Below are 13,229 nucleotides of genomic sequence, written 5' to 3'. Positions count from 1 at the left end.
GAGACATCAGGCCGTTCACTATCAGGGCTCTGTCTCTAATTTCCAACAGCTGATATGTGGAGTCCCCCAGGGGACCAAGATGGGTCCTCTATGCTTCCTCCTCCTCATCAACGACACCCTCACTGACACCCCCCATTGCTGGAAGTATGTGGACGACTGCACCGTGGGCGTCCCAGTTTCCACCAAGAACCAGGACTACTCGCCACTGCAAGCAATTCTGGAGCGACTGCAGACGTGGACGGAGGAGAGCAGGATGACTATCAACCACAGCAAAACTGTGGTGATGCATTTCTGTATCTCCTCTGTACCAGTGCCCCCTCCCCGGCTCACAGTGGGCCCTCACCCCCTCCAGGTGGTCCAATGTGCCAAGCTTCTCGGAGTCACGGTGGACGACCAGCTGACCTGGAAGCAGCATGTCGCCAGCACCGTGAGATCAGCTACCTACAGGCTGTACATGCTGCGCAGACTCAGGTCGCTGGGGACGCCGACAGATGAGTTAAGGGGGGTGTACCTTACCTTCATCCTCCCCAAACTCATGTACGCCTCCCCAGCGTGGTCCTCCTCCCTCACACACACTCAACAGCTACAGCTAGAGAGTGTGCAGAAAAGGGCGTGCAGGGTCATCCTTGGCCCTGCATACACCACCTATGAAGAAGCCCTGACCACCCTGAGTCTGTCCAGAATATCCACCAGGCACCGAGAGGCTCTGGAGAAGTTTGGGAAGGGACTACTGCATCATCCACGTCTCAGAAACATGCTGCCGCCCGACGCGCCTTGCCCGGTCCATGCCACCAGACACCACAACAAAATAACACCCCTGAAGGCGCCGCACACGGACCGGTACAGACTCAGTGCGATTCCCACCATGGTGCGAGCCATCAATCAATAGTATTTCCCTCCTAGATTAGACTTACCTTTAGGATTAATGTTAAGTTTTTCCCCATCCCCTATGTACATTTTCAGTTTGTCAACTGCCTAAATAATAAACCGTTTATTATTATTATTATTATTACACACAATTAAATTAAATTAAATTAAATTAAATAAATAAAAATATAAATATAAACAAATAAATAAATAAATAAATAAATAAATAAAAATGGAAATAACACAGAATAGTAACTAAGATGGTATTAGAGGTGGAAAACCTAAATAATGAGGAAAGATTAGAAGAAAACGAAACACCAACACTAGATGGACAAAGAGAAAACAACCTAATTACAGCACACAAATTAGTGAATGGACAGGACAACATAGACCAGAAAAATCTATTACAAAAGGAGCAAAGAGAAGTTGGATATTCAAAGGGACACAAGAAAAAGCAGAGAAATGTTTCAATGATATAAAACAAAGTACAACTCCCAAGCTAGTATAGACACCAGGAACAGACTAGAAGGAAAGGTGACAGAGTTCAGGAAAAAATCTATTATTACAGAGACAATGAGAAGCTGGATATTCAAGTGGACACAAGAAATAGATGAGAAATGGAGATGTTTCAATTATATACAATAAGTACAGCTTCTGTCATGAGAATATGGGTACGTACTTGAAATAAAGTAAAAGAGGTGACAGAGCCAAGGAGTGTCCATCAAAAGAAAGACAAAACTGAACAAGTAGAGATAGGGAGGCAGGATTACATGACTGTGAAAACTGAACAAATAGATAGGAAGGTAGGACTGCATGACTGTGAAAACTGAAACAGAGATAGAAATAGGAATGCATGATTGAGAACTAAACAAAACAAACAGAAATATATGACTGAAAACTGAAAAAATGGAGACATAGACACACAGAGAATATATGACTGGAAACCGAACTAATAGACTCATATATTACATGACTGAAGAACAGAACAAATATAAACAGAAATAGGAATGCATGACTGAAAACTGGACAAATAGACAGACTGTATGACTGTCAAAACTGGACAACTAGAGTGACAGGGACTGTATGACCAAGAAAAACCAAATGAATATAAAGAGAAATAGGAATGCATGACTGAAAACTGGACAAATAGACAGACTGTATGACTGTCAAAACTGGACAACTAGAGAGACAGGGACTGCATGACCATGAAAAACCAAATGAATATAAAGAGAAATAGAAATGCATGACTGAAAACTAAACAAATACAAACAAATAGGAATGTATGACTGAAAACAGAACAAATAAGGCATTTTCAGTAGTGTCACCAACAGGTCAAATACTGCTTGCAAAGCATATGGAAGCACACGTGCCTAGAAGAGCATTTTCTTTTCCAGGCCAAAAATGCAAACAACCAATCAGTCAGTAGTAACCACAACACAACAGCATTTAAGTTCTCATAGGAATGTATTTTGAAGAATACAGAATATAATGCTCTGTGAAGACTGAGAGAGTTGTTGTATGAAGAAATATTTCTTTTATTGTCATTTCACATCAAAAGAACCTGAAAGTGACATAAAGCAAGGGAAAGAAGGGAAGATGCTCCATTTTCGGATGATATTTCGCATCTTCTGACCGATAAGCAGCATTGTCCAACACTATTTTGTGGCTGTAGCTTTAATTCTTTTTTTGTGTTTTCATGTGTTTCTTGCATTATCTCTTAACAAAATCATGTGTGGATGAGGGAACATATATTTTTTGCAATATTATAGTTGACATCAACCTAAAACAAGGAGAAAATTGTAGTTGGCTCAAAATTCATACATGCAAACTCTAAACACAACCACAGGCCACCATCGCACACCTCACATGCCTCTCCTCTGCTCTGTCTGCTGCTGCTCTGAATATCAACTCTTCCCTAGAAAATGGACCAAGAACCTTATGTAATGGAAGCGTCTATTAACACTTCTTCCTGTATCTTACAGAATTACCACCTAGAGTCAGATGAGTGATGTACACGACAGTTTTTTCCAAGGGCGGTGGTGCCTGTCATTTGGCAGCGGGGTTGTGATTCGTTTTCAGTAAAAACTCAAATTGTGTATGCTGTGGTGGACCACTAATGAAAATACTTATAGAGACACAGAGACACAGAGACTGCATGACTGTGAAAACTGAACAAAAATATACAAACAGAATTGGATGACTGGAAACTATAAACAAATAGAGATGGGACTGCATGACTGAAAACCGGACTGACAGACAAGTAGAGATAAGAATGCATGGCTCTGAAAACTGGACACATACAGACACAGAGACGACTTAACAAGATAAACACAGCTAGAGCCCAAATTCTGAAATGCTTCACTCTCTCACCACAACAATTTCCAAAGGCCACAGAGATGATTAGTCTGGTTCTGAAGAGTGTTTCTTCTGTTAATTATGTACAAATCTTGTTGATCTGTCACTAGAGCAGTAAAAACACCCTTAAAAACTAGTGTCACTTCAACTACAACCTCTTGAAAGTAGTGGAGGTGTGATGCAGAAGTTTCAGAATACAGTCTTTGGTGAGTATACCAAACTGAACTCCACATACACTCACCTCATCTGGGGGTCCCTGGTCGAACCTGTTGCCACCCCAATTACCACGGAAACCTGCAGTAAGGGAAAAGTTAGAAGTGATGCACAGGAAGGAAAAAATGCACAGAAAAAACACAAAAGAAAGTTAGCTGTGATACAGAAAAGGGGAAAATACACAGGAAAACCACAGAAAAGTTACCTGTGACACAAAGGAGGGAAAAATACAGAAGAAAACCAAACAAAAAAGTTAGCTGTGACATAAAGAAGGGGCAAAATACACAGGGAAACCACATGAATATAAACATTTCTGTAAATCATCAAAATAGGGCAAAATGGGAGGACAGAATTGTGCAGTGTGTGAGAGAAAGATATGAAAGGAGAAAAGATGATTGTACCATGCAAGGACAGGATTAAGTGAAAGATAGAATGTGGAGTGTGTGAGAGAAAGAGAGGAGAGTAATGCGAGGATTAAAACAAACAAGGAGAGAAATAGAGAACTCTTTTGTCATAACCATCCCTTTTTGGTCAGTTCTGAAGAGAAGGAATGAGATGTTAATAAACAGACAGAAAAGACAATTGAAACTGATAATGCAGTGAGTAGAAAAGTAAGAAAAGGTCTAAGAGAACATTCAGTTAAAAATACTGTAATATCTAAAAACAGCCATTACATCATGGAAACAAAAGGAAGAATAAAAAATGAGAAAAGAATAGAAAATCATGAAATTTTGTATTTTTAACACTAAGAAGAAAAAGACAGAACCAGGTTGATAACTGACAGGAAAAGTGAGAGAAAAGTAATATTAAGTTTAGAAAAAAAAAGACAAGATGGAAAACAGTGAAGGATAATAACATAAAAAGTAAGATTAAGATTATGAGATTAAATTAAGACAACAGGAGAAAAGATGGAAAGCAGTGTTCTGAAGGACAAAAGAGAAAAGATGAGAAACCATGAAGACAGTGACAAAAGTTATTATTAAGACAAAAGGAACAACATCAAAGACTGTGAGAGACAGTGACAGAAATCTAGGAATAAGTGAAAAGAAACAAAGAGGCAAGATGAAAAATAATAAAGGACAATAACAGAAAAGTAAGATTAAGGTAAAAGAGAAAAAACTGAAATATAGTGAAGAACAATGACAAAAAAGTGATATTAAGTTGAGAGAGAGGAAATATTAAAAAAAAAAAATGAAGAGCACCAACAAAAGTGATGAAGTTAAATGTAAAAGAGAAGATGCAAAACACCAAGGAACAAAGACAAAAAAAAAACATGTCTAAAGGAAAAGAAAAGACAGGATGGGATACTGACAGAAAAAAGAAATCCAGTTTAAAGGAAGAGAAAACATGGAAAAGTGAGGAATAGTGACAAAAAAATAACAAGTTGAGAAAGACAGAAAAGATGGGAAAACAATGGAAAATAATGACAAAAAAGTAAGATTAAACTGAGACAAAAATGTGGAAAAAACAATCAAGAACAGAGACAGAAAAGTGAAGCAGCAAAAGAATAATAAAAAAAATATAAAATTAAGGAATTAATTAAAAAAAAAAAAAAAACATAAAAAGATAAGAAAAAAAGAAACCATTCATGTCAAGAACTCACCTCCTCCTCCACCACCACCACCACGACCACCTCGGAATCCACCTCCTCTTCCTCCACCTCCGCCTCTCCCACGCCACATCACTGCCGGGGACACCAAGCAGATGAGTGAACATGGAAATTTAATGATAGAAAATCTTAAGGCATACATGAGTACTGTGCCTGGTATTTATATGCATAGTGCTTGTGGGTTGACTTTTATGTACATTTGTGTCGCTGTGTAGGGAATCCTCAACTTCCACTGTTTCACGGTCATGATGCTGGCCATGCTTGTCTTGTCCCTGTACCTTCCCCCTTTATTTATTTATTTTTTTATTTTTTGGTTACTGGTTTATTTAATTTTTTTTTTACTGTATATCCTCTATGTGTGTGTGTGTGTGTGTGTGTGTGTGTGTGTGTGTGTGTGTGTGTGTGTGTGTTTTTACAGGTACAGTAGTTATGTTTTATATCCTGGATTATGACTTTACAGTAGTAAATAAAGCAGTAGCACAGGTGAGTGACACATTGTGGGTGCTTGCTGAGGCTGGTTCAGACCTATGCTGAAAATCAGTTTACAATGTGGTGTAGGAACAGAATTCCATCATAACTTAAGGACACCCTGTATTGTGCCTGGCACAATACAGATGTGGCTGATATGCATTAGGCCATTCTTCTTTGATAACACACACACACACACACACACACACACCATGGAGAATATACATTAATAGTAGGCTTGATAAAACCTTTCAGTAAGCTTCCAATAAATGGTATGGTACTACTACTACTACTACTACTACTACTACTACTACTTCTGTTTGTAAACTAACAATGATAATAATAATAATAATAATAATAATAATAATAATAATAATAATATGCATCCACTCCCTCTTCCATGCTGATCAGATGTGCATGCAGTAGGCTTGGCATCAATTCATTTGGTTGCAATCTTTTAACAGGCTGAAATTCTGTGATTAATACTTGAATTAGAGTAATGAAATCTGAAAATTCTGTTATTGAATATATTTGTACAGTTATGATACTTTTCTAATGTGAATCAGAGAGTAAAGCCTTTCTAAGTGGGTTGAGCCAATGTTTTGGAGGGTGTCTGGCTCCCGGCACTTTCTCATCCAGTTCCAATAATGTCTTCAGGTTACAGCGCTCTCTCCCAAATATTCAGACTCAAGTATGTTTGATAAATCATCTTTTCAAGATTCAGGTTGCTGGCCAGTAACCTGAATGTTTAATGAATCAGCTGACAGTGTTAGCAGGCGGGCTGCCTGTGTAATGGTGCAGCCTTCAGTCTCCATTGCTGCAGCCACAAACAATCACCAGATCAGAACACATAAGATTGAGGGAAAATGTACATCACAATATACAAGTGAGACATGTTTCTCTACTTTTAACTCTGTATGTAACCAAAGTTCTGTGTCTCTGCCTAACTATGCCAACATATCCTCTATAATATTTCAGCAATGTACAGCACACTTGCAGTGCTATGTGCTAAAAACTCTATTATGCAAACTTACTGTATTTGGTTAGGTTACGTTACTGAAAGTTAGGTTAATTTAGTGTAAGTTAGATTAGGTTACTGTAGGTTAGGTTATGTTGCTGTAGATGAGGTTAGACTAAGTTACTATAGGTTGGATTAGTCTAGGTCTGTAGGAGGGGTTAAGCTAAGTTAAATCACTACAGGTTAGGTTATGATAAGTTAAGTTTGGTGACTATAGGTTAGGTTACTACATGTAGGTTGGATTATTTTAGGTTACTGTATGTTAGGTTAGGTTACTGTAAATTAGGCTACTAGATTACTATTAGATTACTAAAAGTTTTTTTTTTTTTTTTTTTTATGTAGGAGGGACACTGGTCAAGGCAACAAAATACAATAAAAAAAAAAATGCCCACTGAAATGCCAGTCCCATAAAAGGGTCCAAAGCGGTAGTCAAAAATTGAAGGATAAGTGTCTTGAAACCTCCCTCTTGAAGGAATTCAAGTCATAGGAAGGTGGAAATACAGAAGCAGGCAGGGAAAACATCATTGCGAAGAATTTTAATAGGTAGCATGAAGTAGTCAGAGGGTGGAGGAGAGGGAGGAACAAGCCCAGAATCATCCAAGGTAGAGTTTTTAGCAAAGGTTTGAGCGAAGAATTCAGCTTTAGAAATAGATGTGATAGCAGTGGTGCCATCTGGTTGAAATAAAGGAGGGAAAGAAGAAGAAGCAAAATTATTGGAGTTATTTTTGGCTAGATGCCAGAAGTCATGAGGGGAGTTAGATCTTGAAAGGTTTTGACATTTTCTGTTAATGAAGGAGTTTTTGGCTAGTTTGAGAACAGACTTGGCATGGTTCCGGACAGAAACATAAAGTGTATGAGATTCTGGTGATGGAAGGCTTAAGTACCTTTTGTGGGCCACCTCTCTATCATGTATAGCACGAGAACAAGCTGTGTTAAACCAAGGATTGGAAGGTTTAGGTCAAGAAAAAAGAGTGAGGAATGTACACCTCCATGCCAGACACTATCACCTCTGTTATGCGCTCAGCACACAAAGACAGGTCCCTGACACGGAAGCAGTAGTCATTCCAAGGAAAATCAGCAAAATACCTCCTCAGGTCCCCCCAACTAGCAGAGGCAAAACGCCAGAGGCACCATCGCTTAGAGGAATCCTGAGGAGGGATTGGAGCGATAGGACAAGATACAGATATGAGATTGTGATTGGAGGAGCCCAATGGAGAAGAAAGGGTGGCAGCATAAGCAGAAGGATTAGAGGTCAGGAGAAGGTCAAGAATGTTGGGCATATCTCCAAGACGGTCAGGAATACAAGTAGGGTGTTGCACCAATTGCTCTAGGTCGTGGAGGATAGCAAAGTTGAAGGATAGTTCACCAGGATGGTCAGTGAAGGGAGAGGAAAGCCAAAGCTGGTGGTGAACATTGAAGTCTCCAAGAATGGAGATCTCTGCAAAAGGGAAGAGGGTCAGAATGTGCTCCACTTTGGAAGTTAAGTAGTCAAAGAATTTCTTATAGTCAGAGGAGTTAGGTGAGAGGTATACAACACAGATAAACTTAGTTTGAGAGTGACTCTGTAGTCGTAGCCCGATGATGGAAAACTCGGAAGATTCAAGAGCATGGGCATGAGAGCAGATTAAGTCATTGCTCACATAAACACAACATCCAGCTTTGGATCAAAAATGGGGATAGAGAAAGTAGGAGGGAACAGAAAAGAGGCTACCGTCAGTTGCCTCAGACACCTGAGTTTCAGTGAGGAAAAGAAGATGAGGTTTAGAAGAGGAGAGGTGGTGTTCTACAGATTGAAAATTAGATCTTAGACCGCGAATGTTGCAGAAGTTAATGAAGGAAAATTTGAGGGGAATGTCAAAACACTTAGGGTCCTCGACAGAAAGGCAGTCTGACCTGGGGACATTTATGGTCCCCTCCCCAGATGGGGACTCCGAGGCTGGTGTAGGAGTCACCATGATTGATAATTTTGAAATTTTTGAGTGAAGGGTGTGTGTGTTATTAGGTGCTTATAGTTTTGTGTGGAGGAAGTTTGCTTAGTTTTGGGGTAAATTTATATAAGTGCAAGAGTCTAACATTTTCGGATGATACTATATTTTTCTGGTAGATTTTGATGTGCTTTGAATGAGTCTAGTAACAATTTTTGCTGCCAATCATTGTTTTTCTTTATAACCCCCAAACATACATGTGTGAACACATTACTTACAATGATAACAAACAGAGATTCATCCAAAACACACCAAAATCTACCATAAAAATGTAGTTATATCTTCACATGACACTGAAAAAAAAAAAAAAGGGGGGCTTAACTAAACCTAATTTAACCAATCCTAACCTGACTAAGCCTAACCTATCCCAACTAAACATAACAACCAAGCCTAACTATAAATTTGATAAAAATTAGTATCACAGGAATGAACAATTTGTGGTGGTAAAGATACACACCACTGTCTTCTATGTCACCCAAGTACTTCACTGAGAATTTTTTTTTTTTTTTTTTTTCCCATGAGATGGGTGCATTTATACAATAATTCCAGTTGTTTTTTGTAGGTTAGGTTAGTGTACGTTTCTGTGGACTAACTTAGGTCATGCTGGTTATCATATGTTAGGTTATGCCAGGTTATTCTAGAAATAATTAATAATTTTATCTATCAAATTTCATTATTTCTGGCTCCACTCCCCAAGTTTAAGGCGCTCTGCAGAGCTTACATGAAGTGTTTCTGAACAATTCACTACAGATTAAAACAAGATATTTATGATTAAAAAAAAATTATACTGAAATAGTGTTTCTATCCAAGGACTGGAAAAAGTTTAGATTCATTCAGTTCATTGGTTTCACTGATAATCCTCACAGTGTGGATGATTAAAAAAAAAAAAAAAAAAAAAAAATCCCCAGGAACAGACGGTATCTGGATACTGGTAGACTAAGGTTATATTCATAATGGACAAAAATGTATGTGATCTACAATGCAAACATATACAGTGACAAGTGTTAACTTAACCAACTATACCTTCAAATAGCAAGCGTGTAGAGACGATAACACTCTCCCCACCAGTCACTTCAGCTTTGTCCCGTCACCTGCACCGCCTCCTGCCTCTCCTGACGCCTCTCCTCTGCACCTCAAGCCTCTCCTCTTCCTGCTGCACACCTCTCACCGCACTCCTGGCCAATTTACCAGCGATGCCTTCCCCTAACCGGCAGCAGTGCTTGGATCTTCACCCACTCACCGCCACTCGCATGTCAACAAACCCACGTGGTGCTTCTGCCGCTGGAAAATATGTCATGCCTCCTTTCCTTTGATCTTTAGCATGGAGATATAATGGTATATTAAAGCTCCTTGCTCTATAGTTTGTCTTCTCCCAAATTAATGTGTATGTTCTTTTTTTAAATATACTCATACTCATATATATATATATATATATATATATATATATATATATATATATATATATATATATATATATATATATATATATATATATATATATATATATATATATATATATATATATATATATATATATATATATATATATATATATATATATATATATATATATATATATATATATATATATATATATATATATATATATATATATATATTCCAGCTCTCACCCGTTTGTACGGTCTTCTGCCAGTGTAACGTTGTACACATTCCAAGTTTGTGGAGGAAAAAAGAGTTGGACGGTGCCAGAGTCGTAATGATAGAACATTATTATGTGATGGCTGTACACGACTAATACTTCTGGATACATGAGACAAATCAAAGTAACAAACTAGTTCCTCTAGTCATTCAGGAGTTCCATTTTTCAGGAGTTCCATTCCCTCTTCAAACATCAACCAAAGGTAGAAATGCTAGACCATCAAATATACCAACAAAGTGTTTTAATGCCTTTTTCATTTCTGTATCTTTTGACCAAGGTCTTGAGATTTCCTCCAAGTACTCTGAGTTGACAGAAGCAGCCATGTGTTCTAACATGGTGACCGAGGACTATTTGAACACCGCTCATGGCTGATGTCTGAAAGTCAGTGACAACAGCAGTTGGATCAGGAGTGAAATCCAGTTCCTTACATCTGTCTACTGTTGCCTCGATAACTGCTTCATAATTTCGCTGTTGTTTGTTTGTGTAACAAGCCATAAACAGCTGAAACTGCCAAATAACCCAATGGCACACAAATACAGCTGCATGAATATATTGGGGGCTAAAGAAAAATTTCCATTCATGTACCACTTATCAGATACATGTTGCAAAACATTATCAGCTGCAAACACAAGTATTCTGTTTGAAGACTGCAGCCCACTGTCATGTATCAGGAAGGGTTGTGGGTTGTCAACCATTCATCAGGAGCATGTAATTCTCTTAGCAATACTGGCTCCTTTAGAAGTGAACCTTGTCTCTGATGTTGGATATCTTTCCACCAATTTATGATTTCCTAGATGTACCCTCACAGGCTTGGTAGTTTCTTGAATGGTTGTGGCAAGTATACAAGCAGTGCTCTCTCTTGATGCTTTTGGTTTTTCATGAATACTGCATCACAATTTCTCTGCTTCAACACTAGAATGATCATCATGACAAAGGGCCACAGTTACTCTCACATCATCCTGAGACAAGCTTGTTATTGCACCCTCACATGGTCTGCTTTTCCTCTGCGTACACTCCTATCGAATACATTTCTTTTTTTGTATTTCTCCTAGTGTACATGTAGTCTTCGTAGCAAATCTTGCCCCCACCTCTACTTGTTTTCACTACTTCCATGTTGAGTGAGGGCTCTGGCAGGAACTAACCAGAGATTCAGTGTCAAGGTGACAATAATGAGACATGAAACACTGTTTGAACTAAAACAAGAAACTCCAAACTAAGTTGTGAAGCTCTAACAAACTGTTAACAGTGATAGTTTAAGTTCTAACACAGCAGCTCAGCTGTCTGAGGCAAGGAAATACAAGAGGTGAATGAATGTAGGAAGGAGATGTCTATGGGGGAAAATATCCAGAAGGGAATATGTCCAGGGGGGAATGTAGCCAGGGAGGAGTGTGTCCAGGGAGAAATGTGTCCAGGGGAGACTGTCTCAGGGGGGAAAATGTCAGGGGGGAATTGTTCAAGGGGAAATCTGGCCAGCATCTGCCAACCTCTCCCTGGGTACACAATAAAGTACTTACATGAATGAAATTGCACATACTGTACAAAATTTTTCAAAAGCTGCAAGAATGAAAAATAAAATATATGTATGCATATGTACAAATACCACCAAGCTGTTAACTCATCACAAACTGCAGGACTGGCCAGTGAAAGACACACTATCACCATCTGGGGGCAAATATGGGATATTCTTTAATGCTAGATTTACAATCTGTATGAATCACATCCTGCATTTGTGGTAGAGTTGAGGGGCCAAGAGAGGCAGGCACAGGTAGGTCCTGCAGGCTCTGTGGCCTAAATTTTGCAATGAGTAGATACTCCAGTTTCCACAGTTTTTATTTATTTATTTTTTTTTCATTTAACATCTTAGACATTCTTAATGCAAGCAAGACATATATTCAAGATTACAATTCATGAAATGTTTTTTTTTTTCTTTTTTTTTCAATGTAGGAGGATCTCTACTGAGGTGCCAGTCCCCAAAGAAAGTCAAAAGTGTTCATCAAAATTTAAAGGATAAGTGTCTTGAAAACTCCATCTTGAAGGAATTCAAGTCATAGGAAGGTGGAAATACAGAAACAGGCAGGGAATTCTAGAGATTACCAGAGAAAGGGATGAATGATTGAGAATACCAATTTTAACTCTTACATTAGAGAGATGAACAGAATAGGGGTGAGTGGAAGAAGAAAGTCTTGTGCAGTGAGGCAATGGGAGGATGGGAGGCATACAGTTAGCAAGATCAGAAGAATGGTTGGCATGAAAATTGCGGTAGAAGATAGCAAGCGATGCAACATTGTGGCAATGAGAAAGAGGCTGAAGACAGTCCGTTAGAGGAGAGGAGTTGATTAGATGAAAAGCTTTTGATTCCACCTTGTCTAGAAGAGTGGTATGAGCGGAACCCCCCCCAAACATGTGAAGCATATTCCATACCTGGACAGAGAAGCCCCCTGTACAGAGTTATCAGCTGGGGTGGGGGGGGGGAGAAAAACTGGCAGAGATGACTCAGAACGCCTAACTTCATAGAAGCTGTTTTAGCTAGAGATGAGATGCGAAGTTTCCAGTTTAAATTATAAGTAAAGGACAGACTGAGGATGTTCAGTGTAGAAGAGGGGGGACAGTTGAGTGTCATTGAAGAAGAGGGGATAGTTGTCTGGAGGGTTGTGTTGAGTTTATAGATGGAGGAACTGAGTTTTTGAGGCATTGAACAATACTAAGTTTGCTCTGCCCCAATCAGAAATTTTAGAGACCAGTAGCCAGGCATTCTTTGGTTTTCTTGCATGAATTGTTTACTTCTTGAAAGGTTGGACATTTACAAAAAGAAGTGAAAAAGTGCAGGGTGGTATCATCAGTGTAGCAGTGGATAGGACAAGAAGTTTGGTTTAGATCACTGATGAATAATAGGAAGAGAGTGGGTGACAGGACAGAACCCTTAGGAACACCACTGTTAATAGAATTAGAACAATGACTGTCTACCACACCAGCAACAGAACAGTCAGAAAGGAAACTTGAAATGAAGTTACAAAGAGAAGGATAGAAGCCATAGGAAGGTAGTTTGGAAATCAA

The 13,229-nt window shown here is 38.8% G+C and overlaps 2 protein-coding genes across 2 annotated transcripts in view; both read right to left on the bottom strand.

The window, feature by feature from the left end:
- LOC135092393 (H/ACA ribonucleoprotein complex subunit 1-like) overlaps positions 1 to 9,779 on the bottom strand; it is a 22,855-nt gene extending 13,076 nt beyond the window's left edge. Inside the window, exons 1-3 of the mRNA XM_063990870.1 lie at positions 9,539 to 9,779; positions 5,039 to 5,119; positions 3,464 to 3,516 (exon numbers count right to left, since the gene is read on the bottom strand). Of these exons, the coding sequence (XP_063846940.1) occupies positions 3,464 to 3,516; positions 5,039 to 5,117 (132 nt within the window). The 5' untranslated portion in view covers positions 5,118 to 5,119; positions 9,539 to 9,779. The remainder of the gene's footprint in view (positions 1 to 3,463; positions 3,517 to 5,038; positions 5,120 to 9,538) is intronic.
- The window catches only part of LOC135092390 (extended synaptotagmin-1-like), a 124,747-nt gene continuing 121,184 nt past the window's right edge, over positions 9,667 to 13,229 (bottom strand). The window contains exon 12 of the transcript XR_010262846.1: positions 9,667 to 9,796. The gene's annotated coding sequence lies outside the window, so the exon portion shown is untranslated. The remainder of the gene's footprint in view (positions 9,797 to 13,229) is intronic.

This window comes from Scylla paramamosain, chromosome 40 (genome assembly GCF_035594125.1).
Source record: "Scylla paramamosain isolate STU-SP2022 chromosome 40, ASM3559412v1, whole genome shotgun sequence".
Classification (NCBI taxonomy): domain Eukaryota; kingdom Metazoa; phylum Arthropoda; class Malacostraca; order Decapoda; family Portunidae; genus Scylla; species Scylla paramamosain.
This window is presented reverse-complemented; position numbering and strand designations above follow the sequence as displayed.